Here is a 17,801-nt window from a genome sequence, read left to right as displayed (position 1 = left end):
ATGACCAGGAAAGCAGGTATCAGGAAGGAAATTCCAAAGTCTAGCCGTTCAAGGGAAGAGACTATTAGAATAGAACGCTTTCTGGCATCTAGGGACCTCAGCAGTGAAGGGGTGAGATCTAATTGCTAAGCGGGTTTGTCGGGGGATATGTATGTCGAGGAAGTACAAGTGCAACGAGTTCATCAGAACACATTCCATTAAAATATTTGTAAAATAGGCACAATGATGCAACATTGCGGTGATGGGACAGAGGCTAGAGCTTAGTTGATAAAGTGGAACCGATTAGATTGACAACTCTTTTTTGGATGCTATCTAAGAGGGAGAGGCTAGTAGTAGTTGCACCATCCTAGATGTGGCAATAATTCTCCATGCATGGGTGAATGGTGGCCTTGTAGAGGTACAGGATACTCTTAGGTGTGAGTAGTCTTCTAGCTCGATGGAGGGAACCCACCATTTTGCAGCAGTCTTTGCAATATCCTCTATGTATTTGTTCCAGTTCATATTATCGCAGATGTTTGGCTGAGGAGTTTGAAGTTAGAAGTTAGAATTCTCAGGTAGGGTGTTATTTGTCATCAATATAGACAGTTGGAGAGGCGTCTTGTAATTGTTAAAGGAGAGCAGCTTAGTTTTACTAGCATTAAATGTTATCATTCATTTGCGTCCCCATTCCATAATGGTTTGGCGGTCATTGTCTTAGATTTATGTACATCCGTTCTGCTTTCATACATGTTATAAAGTGTTGTATCATCAGTAAATATACCCATCCTGGACACAATATTATCAGGGAGGTCGTTTATCAATATTAGGAATAATAATGGTCCAAGGATCGACCCCTGAGGCACTCCTGCATTAATGTTATGCTGCTTAGATGTACGTCCATCAATGACAACCTGTATGCTTCTATTGCCTAAGATGTCTAATTATATTTAGTATATGTCCAGTTATAATGTACAATTTAATTTTCATTAGTAGCCCTTTGTGCCAGACTTTGTCAAAGGCCTTCGATATATGAAGGGCTACCAAACGCATGTATTTGGGCATTACTATCTAAGGAGAGTGCTGCATCTATACTATCAGAGACATGACCAATTAGAGTACAATCCTGACTTGAGGAAAAACGGTAGAGAAAATAGAAGTAACTAACGCTTGTGATGAAATGTTAGTCGAAAGCACATAAAAGCCTGGTTATCCGATTCAAGATTTTTCTCTCTAGTTTAAGGCAGGTTGCTACGAATATAGATTCCAACTCCGTGCATATATCTATCCGAGTTCTTACGACAAAGAGGGAGGTATCCTGTCATGTTAAAGTAGTTAGAGAGGATTGAAGAGTGTAAGTTCGTTTTTCATTTAATGCAGTTTACTAAAAAGTAAACCTCTATATCATCTTTATTACTTCTAAGCCCACGGATATTTGTGAAAGCGAACCTCAAGACGGAGGCGAATTAATTTTGTTTGGGTGGTTGTCTGGTTTTATCATGACATTTGTTTGGGTTGTCATTTAATTACGTTTTTGTTTAATGCCAGGTTAGGGGAAGAGTGTTCAGCAAAGTGGGCCGGTTTTGACGCCAAGTATACACTCAGTGGCCCATTAGCTGAGTTCTGTCTAGAAGTTGTGGTCTCGTGAAAGCCCACCAGATATAGCAGCAGGGTCCCTTGATATGCGTGACATGGCACTACAACTATCCTGATATTATACAACTGATGATAGAGCAGCTGGTGTAAGCGTTACCAAAGAGTTAGGGACCTGTACTGTTAGTCGGAAACAGCAGCCAGACAAACTGTCAATCAGTTACCCATAAGCTCTCAGACAAGACCAGCCCAAACAATATGTAAGAGAATATAAAGCAAAGAAAAGAAAAGAAATGGTGGAACTAACTCTACATAAAGAGGTTCCACACAATATGGATATATAGATGCACTTAATTTGGTATTCTTCGAGCGACCCATGTTGGTGTAGCTAAAAGACCAGTGTCTCCATATGGAATGAATTGGGGTGCAAAGATTAGCATTTATTTGAGAGCAGTAAGAGGGAGGGAGGATCTGCCATAAGAGTCAAATTTGTGCTTTGATTTTAATACTTCCTTCTTTTATTTAATTGAAACGGTATAATTTTTGATTTCTTTATTAATAATTTAAAACATACAAACTCATTTACCAAAGGCGATGAATGCTAGAAAAGAGATGCGTATTTCCAATTTTTCTGTTTGTATATATATTACTTACTATTACTTATATATTACAAACAAATAAAATGCAAGAAAATTCTGGGAAAGTAGTTTTAAAAAGTGGAATAAAATAATACAATAAAATAAATTAATTTCTTAGTATTATCTATTATAAAGTCAGATTAAGGGATGGTTAAAATTTTGAATAGATTTAAAGCTTTTTTTTTTTAAATTCAAGTCCCCCTTACAAAATTTCAATATCGTATTTTATTGTATAACATGGAGAGTAGACTTGCCAGTTAAAATTAATTCAGATAAGAATGGGAGTTTGGAAATCTAGTAAAAATACAGTATAAATACATTTAAAAACACGAACTAATTTTATAGAATAAGTTAAGATAACAAAGAGATAAAAAAGTTACAATTAAATTTTATTATGCTATCAGTTCAAAAGGAACTACAATATTTCGAGATAGGAAAACCTCTTTAGGCCATGGTATTTTGAAGCCAAACGCTTCTCATCAGAAGAGGGGAGTAAAGACACATATACAGAGAAGAAATTTTTTAAAAGATAATATTGCTTTCATGGAAAGAGAATCAAAGGAAAAACATGAATCTGTACTGAGACTAAAGCCAGCAACCACTGTAAAAGAGTAATAAAGAATGTGAGAGACTTGTATGTTCAGTCCGTTAAGTCCAAAGTAGCTGAGCAGCAGCTTGGTCCTCACCAGTTTGGCAAATAGCAAACAGAATCCTGAATAGAAGCGTGTGCTCTATCTCAACTATCATCAATGGACCTGAGGTAATCTCGTCAGCATCAGACAAAGCCAAACTCTTTACTTAGAACTTTGCAACTAATTATACTCTATGCGACCAAGGCCGTCAACCCTCCGCCCATATTTCCTCTTTTATCAGAAAACATGCTATGCAACATACAAATATCTGTGTGTGATGTTGCCAAGCTAATCAAGAATCATGATTCCAGTAAAGCAACTGGCCCTGATGGCATTTCAATTATAGTGTTGAAAAAGCTTCAACCAGAACTAGTTCCCATACTTACAAAACTGTTTAAGCGTTGTCTTAAAGAAAATTGCTTCCCAACACCCTTCAAAACCTCACCAGTTTGCCCTGTATTTAAGAATTCAGGGATCGATCATCTTCCTCTCAGTACAGACCAATACCTATGCATCATGAGTAGGTTTCTGGAATCTGTGTTAAATGGAGAAGTAGTTAACCACCTCAGCAAAAATAACCTTCTTAGTGACATGCAATATGGTTTCTGTTCTGCTACGAGGGGCGTGCAATAAGTAATGCCCCTGACCCACTTCAAGTTGTCTGATCTAGCTGAAATTTTGCATGTGCAATGATTTATATCTCTACGGGTTATGTGGCAAATTACAGCTCTGAACTAATTGTGGTTTCTGTTTTACAGGTGTTTGAACTGAGTCAGGTGTGAAATAGAGCCTGTTGAATGTCTAGCAGTGATCCGGTTTTTGTATCTGGAAGGACGCACACCACAGGAGATTTTTGATGAAATGAAAGAAACTTATGATGATAATGCCCCATCATATGACCTTGTAAAACGCTGGAATTCAAACATGGCCGGAAGTCTGTGTAAACAGCTCCCAGATCTGGTCGCCCCCATCCCATCCTGCCATTGATGAGGCATCTGTCCATCAAGTTGAGGCTGCCATATTCGAAGATCGGCGCATTACTATTCGCCAAATAGTCCAAGATGTCAAGATTAGTACAGGGTTTGTGGAAACTATAATTCATGACCATTTGCATATACATAAGGTGTCTGCCAGATGGATTCCCAGGTTGCTCATTCCATTCCAGAAACGAGAACACATCGAGTGCTCGAGGATGAATTTGGAGATGTGCCAAGAAGATGAGTCAAAGTTTTTCAAAAGACTGATTACACAGGATGAAACCTGGGTCCATCACTATGATCCAGAGACCAAAGCACTTGGACTCATCACCTCCAAAGAAGGCAAGAGCGCAGCCCTCTGCTGGCAAAGTCATGCTCATAGTCTTCTAGGACCAGGATGGAGTAGTGATGACAGATTTCCTGGCAAAGGGTACCACAATTACAGGAGCCTATTATGCTTCACTTTTGAGGAAATTAAGGGCAGCTATCAAAATCAAGAGGCGGGGCAAGATCAGCAAAGGTACCCTCCTCCTGCAGGACAATGCTCCGGTCCACAACTCGCATGTCGCCAGATCAGAAGCACGGGTGTGTGGTTATGAAATTCTCCCCCATCCCCATCCTCCCTACTCTACTGACTTTGCACCCTCTGACTTTCACCTCTTTCCAGCCATGAAGTTGTTTTTGAAAGGAAAGCGTTTCCCAAATGATGCAGCCTTGATTTCTGAAGTCACGTCGTGGTTGGAGGACCGACCTGGGGTGTTCTACAAAAACGGTCTCCAGAGCTGCATCAAACGATGGGAGAAATGCATAACTCTGGGTGGTTCCTATGTAGAGAAAGACTAATAACTGTGCAAAGTTTCGTTGCTCTACTGCTTTGAGGGGGCATTACTTATGCACGACCCTCGTAGCTGTTCAGCAGACGTGCTAACGGTTATATCTCATAGGATTAGCAAATCTCTTAATGGATACTTCCTTTCTAGGGCAATTAATCATGACATATCAAAACCCTTTGATAGGGTATAGAATAAAGGCTTACTTCACAAGATCTCCAGCTACGGTATAACTGGAAATGTTTTCTCAATTATTAAACCACTTCTCTCTGATAGGTTCATAAAAATAGTGGTTGATGGGCAGAAATCAGAAGCTCACAGTATTAATGCCAGAGTCCTTCATGGGCCCATCCTGGGCCCAACTCTTTTCCTGATCTACATCAATGATCTTCCAAATCACATCCCAAGATCATTCGTAGACATTGATGCTGATGACACTACCATCTATGACAACACATCAAAGGCTGTAAATAACCAAGTTCTCTCTGATTCTCTCTCCTCTGATCTTGAGCACGTGGTACAATGGGTGAAGAAGTGGCTGATAAATTTTAATGCATCTAAAACCAAGCTTCTATCTTTATACAATCAAAGCTCTGATCCCCATCTGGCATCAATTGAAATGAATGGCCCTCGTCTTAGGGAGGCTCCATGTTTTGACAAGCTTCTGGGCTTGACCTTTACTCCTGATCTGAAGTGGAACACACACATCAAATCCGTTGCCAAGGCTGTTGGAAAAATGGATTCTTCTAGTGTTCCAGAAGATATCTCACTGCTGATGCATTTCTCTACCTATGTAAGAGCCAGGTCCATCCAAAGATGGAGTACTGTTGCCACATCTAGGCAGGAACTTATTCTGCCTTCGTAGCCTAGAGGGGGATGCCCTTTTCTTTTTCCTGGAACCTCTTTCCTACAGAAGAGATGTTGCAAGCCTGTCTCTGCTTTATCGTTATTTTCGGCAAGTGCTCGTCTGAGCTCAAATATTGTCCCGCCTAGCCTGACTTTCACAAAAAACACTCGTCTAGCTGAAACCACTGTCAATAATTTCCCCCAATCTTTATCTATGCCTAAACCTAAACGTAGATTCTATGAACAAAGCTTCTTTCTTAGAACTGCATGCCTGTGAAACTCTCTTCCATTTGCCTGCTTTCCAGCTGATTACAATTTGGTCATATTCAAGTTCAACGTAAACAAATTTTTGATGAGCCATCCACTTAAGTAATCCAGTTTACCAAATTTCCACTACTAACGATTACTACAATACGTTCCCATTGATTTCTGTATATTTATTAACACTTATCCTTGAGTGGCCTTTGGGTCTTGACTCCTATGTAAAAAAAAAAGGAAAAAGCTATAAAAGGCTTTAGTGCCATGGGTTGCTTCTTATTGATTTATGCCCGTTATTTTTCTTTTGGGGTGGGGGGATAAGATTGTAATTCCGGGTCAATCCCGGACTAATCCAATTGCCAAATTCCATTTGATTCAGGAACTGGATAACTATCAGATTACAATCTGATTGTTATCCAATGTAATCCACAGTGATCCCACTCAAAGACAGAACTTTCATTGATCCTGTGTGACGTCACAACCGAAACGAAACAGCTATCCAGACAGGATTTGCAGGGATAGACCAAAATATTTTGATGAAGCATTGTAGTACAGTACAAAATATGATATCTCCAAAAATAAAAGCAAAACCATACAAAAACTGCTAAATTGTGCAAACCACTGCTTAGGAAATAATTAAGTTATTGTTTATTCACCAAACCTGTTTTCCTGCTCTTATTTACTTATACTGCTTCCCTCTTTTTGAAAATCATAATTTATCATTCTATGACTAAGTGTAATGTTTAAATATAAGGTCCATACTGGCCACATGTATATTGTTACTGATGTATGTTACTAAAATAACTGGCACAAATGTTATTTCGAAATATCTGATTTAAATGGATAGTACTTTGCCTCCAAGACGCTTGCCTGTCTGTTTTGCATGATAAACATTTAAAATCCTTATACTCCTAAATCCTACCCAAATCCTTGTATATTTATGTCGTATATTAATGCTGTATTCTTGTAAGTTATATCATCTCTATTGTTCTAACTTGACAAAAACTAATTGCTCTTCTCCCCAAGCTGATATAAAATCACATACTTTACACATACCTTGGGAGAGGGGTTTAGCTTCCGGTCCTAAACTTTAGTAGGCAAACTTTTTAAAAATCGATAAATAATAAATATCTATAGATTTATATTGCTAAGGTATGCATTAGCTTAACCTATATTTATACTTTATAGAATATCTATAAAATAGATAACTATATTAACTAGCAAGTATATCTTCACTTGGATGGGATAAAGTACTGGTGATTATTTTTACATGAAAACTAACACCTAAAGCATATTTCGAACGCACCCTAACCCTTATACTATAATTTTCCAATTAGTCACTAATCCACAAACCATATTTGATCTTTTCTTAACCCTAGTAGATATTAACCTTTAATCTATACCCCATACTCATACATACCTTCTTTAAAAACGTAACCACATCTTCCAATCTTAATCCTATTCTAAGGAGTGTAACTTCAAAGCAGATACTAATTCTTTGATACTAACTCTATTAATCCTAACTATCCATGCAGGAGCATAGAAATAACTGGATTTGAAACCAGGCGCAGGGAAAACCCTCTCGGTGCTGATGGTCCCGTAGATCTGGTCAGGCCATCCATTTAGGAGAAAGAAAACTCCAATTTGTAAATCTGTGCCACTGACCTCATACATCTTGGCAACAAACGGGAGAGGGATGCCTCCTCAGTCCTGGACGGCAACCTCCCAAGAGATGGTGACTTGATCGAATCATTAGTTTGCACACCTAAAATGCTTAAGGAGTAGATAGGTTCTGCCTATCGCCTGGCTTCCATACTCCTTCTTTGCCTATTAACCAGGAGCAGAGGTGCAGCTGCAAGGACTAATTAGAGACGCCCAGTGCTTAGTCGTTTCCTGACTAGAGCAATGAATGCCGTCCTCCACATTTGTGTCTCGATACATCTTCTATCATTATATGTGATCAGTTTTCTATAATAGTCAACTATATAGGAGCCTATTCGTGACCTGTGTGTGTGTCTGGTCACGAATAGGCTCCTATATAGTTGACTATTATAGAAAACTGATCACATATAATGATAGAAGATGTATCGAGACACAGGAATGGGTATGTTTGACCTGGCATAATGATGATTCATTAAAATTGTGTGGTCTGGTCCACAAAGTATGGAAATAAAAATTTAAAAATTAAAAAAAAACGTTTACAAGTGTTTCTGATATAGATGTACATAATAATACTTTGATAAGTATGTTTTAACTTAAATAGAGATGGTATAATAAAATTGTGGGGTCTGCGTTCGCGCCTGACCTCCATAAAATGGAAATACGCACAAATTTTATTAAAGACTTTTCATATCTATCTGCGTAAGTATACTTTGATAATTATGTTTCAGTTTGAAGAAATATGGTATAATAAAATTATGGGGTGTTCGTTCGTGCCTGACCTCCGTAGAATGGAAATATGTCACAAAGTTTAACAAGGTTTTTTAATATAGATCCACAGAATATTGTGATAAGTGTTTCAGTGTGAACAAGTATGGTATAATAAATTATGGGGTTTATCTATTTTATTTTTCTTTCATCATATTTTGCTTTGGTTTTGATACCCCAAATTCGAAGCTATCTCTTTACAACCCTTCCTTTTCATAACCTATCATACTTTCATAAATCAGAGTCCATTTTCTGTAGGCTGTTTTTGAACCCAGTCAACGACGGGTACTTTTGCTCGTATATATATATATATATATATATATATATATATATATATATATATATATATATATATATATATATATATATATATAATGGTGATTGTAAAGAACGAGAAGGTTATGTTTATGAATAAGTTATACATGAGAACTTGTCTGGTTAAGAATGTTCGAGTAATTTTTTGAACGTTGCTGGCTTTTCTTTTCATGTGGAAGTAAAGGTTTTTCTGGTCGGACTGTAAGCTTCTGTTGCAATGCAGTCAAGGCAGTAACAACTAAGGTTGTTTATCCGGAAAAGAGTAATGGCTGCATTCAAAATTAGTCAAAATGTAGTCCACCCTTGTCCAGGATGTAGTAGCTAGGAGAGAAAGAGTGGGTTGGTTCTCAGCAATTGCTGACGAGAGCGTTTGTCACAGAGGTGTCAACCATTGCCTTACTGCGATTGAAAAGAAAAAGAGCTTGGAATCCAGAGTGCAGGTTCTCGGCCCTTTTCTCTTTTCAGTGCTGGTTCACGTAACTTCTTAGGATGAAGGTTTGGTTTACATGTTGGTCAATCCACAAGACCCTGAATGGATAAATAGGATAACTAATCAATGAACATGACATAAATAGATTTTTAATAAGACTTGCAGGCAGTGATGTCTGACAGATGTTTGAAGTGAACGAGTCAGGAGAATCAGAATTCTTGACATAATTGATTGGTAATATTTTTCGTCTTGGAGCAAAAAACCCAGTTTAGTCAACCTAGTTCAGTCACTGAAATACCCCAGATTTTTTCATAATTTTCAAGAAGTTAATGTCTTACTCAGCTTTGATTTGGTGATAACAACCAAATCCTTCATGAGCTCATTTCGAACGTCTGAATCCAAATTCAGATGCAAAAGATCGATGCAATCAAAACAAATCTACGTAGAATGCTCGATTAATATGATACTAGCTAACCCTATCCAGCATTGTCCGGGGGCCTTTTTACTTTCATTTTGTTTCACTAAATGACCCGCTTCCGGCTTTTGTCTTTTCTCTTGGTTAACTTATTACAATAAATAGAAACATATAGTTCAACGAAGGAATATAAACAATCGCTTTTGCTACAAAATCAGTAGGACGTCTTATAAATTTAAAAACTTAAATCTTACAAATACTTTTAAATATTTTGTATCCTTTAAACTTTTAAATTTATTAACGCGCTGTTGAATAATCAAGGTCGTGTGTAGTGAAAACCCCGAAGGAGGCAGCTGACAATAAGTGAATGTCAAAAATAAGAATTGAAATTTTGAAATGGCATTTGGAAACCAATCGAACGCCAAAGAGGCCCGGAATCGATTGGAGAGAGAGAGAGAGAGAGAGAGAGAGAGAGAGAGAGAGTGAGTGAGAGAGAGAGAGAGAGAGAGAGAGAGAGAGAGAGAGAGAGAGAGAGAGAGAGAGGGGTCAGATGTCAAAGGCCACAGGCGGTTACATAACAAGCGGTCTAAATTAATTAGTTTTCTTTTGACAGGTAGCGGCTAAGAGCTAGTCAGCGAATGTCTATGTGCGCGTCTCCCTCTTACCAACCCACCATCCTTTCCCTTTATCGGACTCATCGTCGCCCACCATCAAAACACACAATAACGCTGTCGTTATAATGTACAAATCAAGTTGTTGTTATTCTTCCGAGTACGGCCGTAACTACACGAGCTAAGAGTAAAAATTTTGTGTAGAATTTGAATAATTTATGCATGAATTTATGCATGGCTATTTTCTTTTCATGCTAAAGAGCAGCTGAAATACTAGTATAAAAAATCTTAAAAATAAACTGGTTGCACAAATCATAAGTGCTTTTCTTTACGGCTACGAACTGTCAAAGATTGACTGGACATCATAGTTTTTCGAGCGTTTTGGACTCGAAAGGTATTCGCCACAAACTCCTCCGACTTTTGGGATGTGATGCTTCTCTACAAAGACCAACTATATTCACTGTTGGAACTGTTAGAATTCATTTCGCACTGCCATTTTGCATGGATGAATTATCGTTTTATCGAAAATGATGTAAATCTAAAACGTCCTCCATAATTATAACGAATTGACGCGAGGCATGAGACTGGGGATTGCTTGTGAAATTCATTTTCCCATGAAACTTTTTAGGGTGAGTGGCGATTATGTTTAGTCCCCTTTTGATTTAAATGGCGATGTTACGAGGGATGCTTGCAATAGTTATTTCTTCGTTTTTGGCGATCAAATATTAATTCTTTACAAAAAATGATTTTTTCGGAAATAGCGTTTCCACTCCATATTCCAATTTGTCAATTATATACAAAATTCCAACCAATGAACTTTGAGCCAACTATCATAAAAATTATTGGTCAATCCAAACAATTAATGGCTCTTATTTTCCAATCAAACCAGCACAATAAGAAGATGACGGTGTCTCAAAGATCAACGACACGGACTGACAAACTGAGTGTATCAAGTTCGAACCCAGTTCGTTTCAGAGAAACACTTCTAGTTAAGAATGTTGGCAGCCTTCACATGGTTCTTCACGTTGCACCCAATGTCTTCTATAAAGAATTCTAACTTGAAAGATATCGAGGAAATGAATGCTAACATAACTAACAAATGAATATCATATGAAATGAAAAATTACACACACAGCATTTCATACACACGTATTCACACATACTTACTTGATCTTTAATTTTTGACATTGTTTTAGATTGATAAATGAATAAAGGCAATATTTTTTATTTATCACACTTATATTGCCATAAAAACAATTTACTAATATTTAAATGAATAATAAAACATAGTGATGTGAAAAACTGAAAATATAATAGAGAAAAAGACCTAAACATACGGTTTGCCTGTTTTTTAAATGATAAACTGATATTTAATGGTATTAATTTGTAATTTTATTGTCCTATTTTATTATAGATGTGCAATAGTTCTGCCGATATTAACAATAATTAAAGTGATTTTATAATAAAAAACTAAATTACCAAAACCGTTTTTAAAAAATATTTTCATTAACTGATTTTTAATGATATTTTCGTTTAGAAAGGTGATTTGATGAAAAATAGAATTAAAGAAAAAATCATAATAAATTTATATTAAAGAATGTAATGGAGGTTATATATTAAAAAAAGATTACTGAAAGCCAGACTAATAGCCGCCAAATGATGGGCATTTTCTATTTATAAAACATAAAACGAAAGAAAGAAAAGCCGAAAAAAAAAATGATCAAGCATTTCATATCACTCACCATTGTATCGAATCAAACGGTTCATTTCAGTATCATGGTCTGTTGTGTAACTAAAACCTAAGCAGATGACGCCATCTCTGTTTGGTCGGTAGACTTTTTTCCTGACAGAAAAATAGAAACAAACCGTTTGAATAACAACAACAGAAAAAGATAAAAATAAGAATAAATAAATGAAAAAAAAAAAAAGACTTCTACTAGACGATGGGGCAGAGCAACTTGCTTATTTGGAATATCAATAAATATTTAAATAATCAAGTTTTTCTGCCGCACCATGTACAAGGTGTGGAGTTCAAATAAGTACAGTTTTATTCGACTTCTACACAGCTTCATCTACTTATATAATAAGCGGCATTTTCTGTTTGTATGTTTGTCCGAATTTTGAATTTTTGGTAAACAAATATCTAAACTTTTACTAATGGAAAACAATGCTTTAATATTGAAGAATTAATAAAATAATTTAAAATACGGTATACATACATATTCTCAAACTCTTTCAGATAAAACTGAATATGGCTCATTAGCATATGTACTTAGAATGTTTTGTTTATAAATCGTTATTATGTGATATATATTTATAATTAGTATGAACAAATGCCATTGTATATACGTAATAATTTCATCCATAGTACTATTGTTTTATTTAAAGAGATTTTATTAGAAAAACGATAGCGTTTTAAAATATTTTTAACATTTCATTCTCAAGGGAGATACTTGCACAAACAATTTTGGTGTCAAATGGTGTTGACGTTGAGAAGAACATATACTATACTTTGATTATATGCAAAAGGCTAAAAAGCTATAAAAATAATATATATTATATCTTCGGCTAACATTCATATTTGTGATGACTTCAATGTTCACAATGTGGAATGGCTGACCAACTCGAGCAAGACAGATGATGAGGGGAGGTTCTGTCATGATTTCGCCATTGCCTGTGACCTCACCCAGATTGTTCACGAACCCACCCGTGTGCCTGATACTACCGGTCAGTATGCAAGCCTTCTAGACCTTTTTCTCTCAACTTCCCCTGAACTATGTTTATGTTTCGTTCTATCCCCTCTGGGATCTTCCGACCACTCGGCTTTATCAGTTAAGATAAAAATGAAATGTAATAAGTCTTCAGACGTACCTCTCCACCGTACTGTATATCGATACTCTATGGCTGACTGGGATAGCTTCCGTACATTTATATCTGATCTACCTCTCCGTTCCATGTTTAAAAAGGATGTGTCCTCTATAGTATCAGACCTGACTGAATGGTTAATTGTAGGCATAAACCGATTCATACTATCCAAAAAATTCCAACAAAAACCTAACAGCCAGCCATGGTTCTCCCCAGAATGTGCTGCTGCCATTGCCAAAAGAAATCACTTTTCTATTGCTACCAACGTAATAGATGTACTGAGACTAAAACTGCTTTCAGGACTGCTAGCAACCACTGTAAAAGAGTAATAAAAATGCAAGAGAGCTATATGCTCAGTCCATTAAATCCAAAGTAGCTGAGCAGCAGCTTGATTCCCATCAGTTTTGGCAAATAGCAAACAGGATCCTGAACAAAAGGGTGCGTTCTATCACAACACTAATCAATGGACCTGAAGTCATCTCGTCAGCATCAGACAAGGCCAAACTATTTGCCAAGAACTTTGCAGCTAATTCTACCCTATGCGACGAAGGCCATCAACTCCCCCGTATTTCCTCATATAACAGACAACACGCTATGCAACATACAAATATCTATGCGTGAGGTCGCCAAGCTAATCAAGAACCTTGATTCCAGTAAAGCAACTGGCCCTGACGGCATTCCAATTATAGTGTTGAAAAAGCTTCAACCAGAACTTGCCTCCATACTTACAAAACTGTTTAAGCGTTGCCTTAAGGAGAAGTGCTTCCCAATACAATGGAAAACCTCATCAGTATGCCCTATATTTAAGAATTCAGGTGATAACTCATCCCCCTCTCAGTGTACTGACCAATAAGTCTCCTATGTGTCATGAGTAAGTTGCTGGAATCCATATTAAATAAAGAATAGTCAACCACCTCAGCAGAAATAACCTTCTTACTGACATGCAATATCGTTTCCGTTCTGCTAGATCTACAGCAGATGTACTAACGGTTATAACTCATAGGATTAGTGAATCTCTCGACAGATGCTTCCTTTATAGGGCAATTGCTCTTGGCATATCAAAGACCTTGGATAAGGTATGGCATAAAGGCCTACTTCACAAGATTTCCAGCTATGGTATAACTGGAAATGTTTTCTTAATTATTAAATCATTTCTCTCTGATAGGCTCATAAGAGTAGTGGTTGATGGGCAGAAATCAGAGGCCCACATTATTAATGCTGGAGTCTCTCAGGGGTCCATCCTGGGCCCAACTCTCTTCCTGATCTACATCAATAATCTCCCAAAACACATATTTAAATCATTCGTTGACATCTATGCTGATGACACTACCATCTGTGGCAGCACATCAAAGACTGTAAATGACAAAGTTCTCTCTGATTCTCTCTCCGCTGATCTTGAGCGCACAGTACAGTGGGGGAAGAGGTGGCTGGTTACTTTTATTGCATCTAAAACCAAGCTCCTATCTTTACCTCATCAACGCTCTGATCCCCATCTGGCATCAATTGAAATGGATAGCTCTCGTCTAGGGGAGGCTCCATATTTTGATAAGCTTCTGGGCTTGACCTTTACTCCTGACATGAAATGGAACACGTACATCAAGTCTGTTGCAAAGGTCGCTGGAAAAAGGGTAGGATCCTTCTACCGATCAAGAAGGTATCTCACCGCTGATGCAATTCTCTATCTATATAAAAGCCAAGTACGTCCAAAGATGGAGTACTGCTGCCATATCTGGGCAGGAGCGGCTAAAAACAGCCTATCCTGCCTTGACAGAGTACAAAATAGACTTTGCGGCTAGTGGGTGATGCCCTTTTCTCTTCCATGCAATCTCTCCCCCACAGAAGAAACGTTGCGCGCCTGTCTTTGCTTTATCGTTATTTCCATGGAAAGTACTCGTCTTAGCTCCAATCTCTGGTCTCCCCTCGCCAATCTTTCACGATAAACACCCGTCTAGCTGAAACCACTGTCAATAATTTCCCCCATTTTTTATCTGTGCCTAAATCAAATCGAAGATTCCATGAACAAAACTTCTTTCTTAGAAGTTCACGCCTGTGGAACTCTCTTCCGTTTTCCTGTTCCCCATCTGACTACAACTTGGATGTCTTCAAGTCCAACATAAACAAATTCCTGATAAACCGCCCTTTAAATAAGACACTTTTTCAAATCTCCATTACTAACGATTACTACGATATTATCCCATTGATTACTGTACACGCAATAACCCTTATCCTGTACCAATATCCCCACCAAAAATGCCACAACCAACTTTCAAAATATCTAAAGAAAATAAACATTAGCTTCCCGTCTCCAAAAGATAACGTAATTAGCATCATAAATTTATGCGTCAACATGACATATTTCACCGACAAATTTTACTACGAACAGAAGTTTAGCCTACCAATGTGTAACCCCCTTAGTGGAGTCTTAGCATGTCTATTTCTGGAGTTTATAGAAACTGGACCCTTAAATACAGATTGCCTAAAAATGCATCTTACTTTAAATACATAGACGATATTTTCATTTTACTTTCCAAGTTATCCAAAAAAGAAGACATTACTTTAAAATTAAATAAAATTGAGCCACTATGAATTAAACATATGAAAAAGAAGAAAATGAATCCATATCGTTTTTTAATATTTATTTAATAAATAATAATAATGAGTTAAAGTATAAAGTCCATCACAAACACATTAATAAGAGTGACTATATACACCTTTACTCTCATCACTACAATAGAGTGAAAAGAGGCACCATACCTCAGAGTTGTGAGAGTATGCAGTAATGAACATTTAGAGGAAGAGTTTTGACACGTGGAACGCACATTTAAAGAATTAAAATACCTGCCGTACTTCTTGCCAAACGCTACAAGATAAGCCCTAGCAATCTCTAAGCACAATCAAGACAGCTCCATAATTACAAAAACACTTAACGGAAGTATTATCCTACCTACCAATAGTAAAAGCAACGACATATATAAAAACTAAACCAAATAGGTATTGAAATATCTGAAATAACCCTCTTAACAATCAGAGATATAATCCATAAACCCAAATCTTATTTCAAGATCCAAACTGGTATATACTCTATACCATGTCGTGACTGTGGACAGATATATATTGGCGAAACACAACACAGTCTCGACAAGAGAATATATGATCATAAAAGAGACATAAACGGGCGAAACGTTGTCGAATTCTTAGGTCTTTTTCATCCCCGTTTTTATCATAGAAAAGCTGTCTAAATCCAGAGGGTATAGTATCTCTATATAAAAGTCAATGTTTGTATGTTAAAGAAATGCTAACGGTTAAAACATTCAAATAAATTAGCTTAAAAGTGATATCATTTGAATGAATCGAAAGACACCATTGAAATTTTTCTCGATTTTATCTGGGGCCACTAGGATCAATTATCGGTTATGTCCATAAACTAACTGAAATATATTAGAACATAAATAAACGAAAATATTTTAAAAATAGATTTTTGTTTTCGTTTCAAGAAACAAAAATAAAATAAAACAATATCTTGGTGCAGAATGTACTAAAAAATGTTTAAAAATTTAAATAATTAGTGTTATTGGTATTTTTAAGATTTAAAATAATACGTTTAAAAATAATTCAAGTCTGGTTCGATTCATTAAATCTATTTGCCGCTTAGCAGTTGTCTGTCAGCAACGTGTTTTTTTTTTTTTTTTAGTATTAACACCGTGCTAATTGTTTTTTCTTTTACGAGGAAGTCACCATATATCAAGGTCTGAAGTCCACTCGCGGATAAGGGTTCATGAGTATAAGATGAGGCAACAGCAGAGTGATCGTTTTTGGTGGAAATTGGGTAGAATATGATCATTTTATGATCATTTAAGGGTATAGCTCAATAAGAACTTGTTTACATGGATGATGACCATGTTGTTGTCAGCTTAAAAGCAGACACGCGGTACGGCGTTCCACAGGCGAGCATTTCTAGAAAAGAAGCTTTGTTTATTGAATTTACTTTCAGATTTAGGTACAATTTAGGAAAAATTGTTGACTGGTTGTAACTAGACGACTGCTTGTTATGAAAGTTTTGTAGGAGGACCATTGACTGAAGCTGAGTCGAGCAGTTGCCATGAAAATAACGATCGATAAGAAGTAGACTCGCAACATCTCTTGTATGAGAAAGGGGTTGCACGAAAGAGAAAAGGATATCACCTATTAGAAATTTTACTTTTTAAAGTAGTACTTTTTTTAAACACCACCGCGCTAACAGTTTTTTTATTACTTGATCTCATATTACAAGTGTTATTTTAAACTTTTATTTCAAGACAAACTTTATAAATACAATAATAGTTGAAATTAATTTTTCCTGAAGACCTTTCGACTAGCAGTGTATCTTTACACTAGCAACATCTGGTGAAAATCGTTTACATCGAATAAACTTTATAGCTCTATGACAGAAAGCAAACCAAAAAAATCTGCACTAAAAAACTGAATTTTTGTCAATAGGGCAAATAGATTTATATACGACCACGTATCTTTATAAGAGATTATGACTGTCTGTTGATCTGTCATCCTTTAAAATCATTATAAAATCCACGTCACACGAGAAAATAAAAGAAAACAAGATAAGCTCTTAAAAATACATATATTTTAAAAGACAAACTTTGTTTACCTACGTGCGAAATAACTTATCCTGCAACATCTTTCACAGAGAATAGATGTTGCTGGGCTCTCTCGTTATGCTCATGTTAGATACTCTAATCCTTGCATTCTCCTTGTAACATATTCACAACAAGAGCTCACCTAACTACAACAATGACAAAGAACTATTTTTCTCTCACTGTTCCAAAGAGTAAACAGAAGTTCCACGAATGAATTTTGTTTTCTAGAACATCTATATGCAGAACAAAATACTGTGAGACTGCTTCCCAGCCGATTACAAAATGTCCGTCTTCAAGTCTAATGTAAACAAATACTTGTTAAGTCGTTTTCTTTAGATAATCAAATATTCTTGTTGT

The 17,801-nt window shown here is 36.6% G+C and overlaps 1 protein-coding gene across 4 annotated transcripts in view; it reads right to left on the bottom strand.

The window, feature by feature from the left end:
• The window catches only part of LOC145293172 (uncharacterized), a 297,731-nt gene that overhangs the window by 27,473 nt on the left and 252,457 nt on the right, over positions 1–17,801 (bottom strand). For all 4 annotated transcript variants that reach the window (XM_080139638.1, XM_080139640.1, XM_080139639.1 and 1 more), the window contains exon 5: positions 11,691–11,791. In XM_080139638.1, coding sequence (XP_079995764.1) covers positions 11,691–11,791 — 101 coding nt within the window. The remainder of the gene's footprint in view (positions 1–11,690; positions 11,792–17,801) is intronic.

This window comes from Euprymna scolopes, chromosome 14 (genome assembly GCF_053919585.1).
Source record: "Euprymna scolopes isolate OS-2025 chromosome 14, ASM5391958v1, whole genome shotgun sequence".
NCBI classification, from domain to species: Eukaryota; Metazoa; Mollusca; class Cephalopoda; order Sepiida; family Sepiolidae; genus Euprymna; species Euprymna scolopes.
Note: the sequence above shows the minus strand (reverse complement) of the source record. Positions and strands in the feature narration are given on the sequence as shown.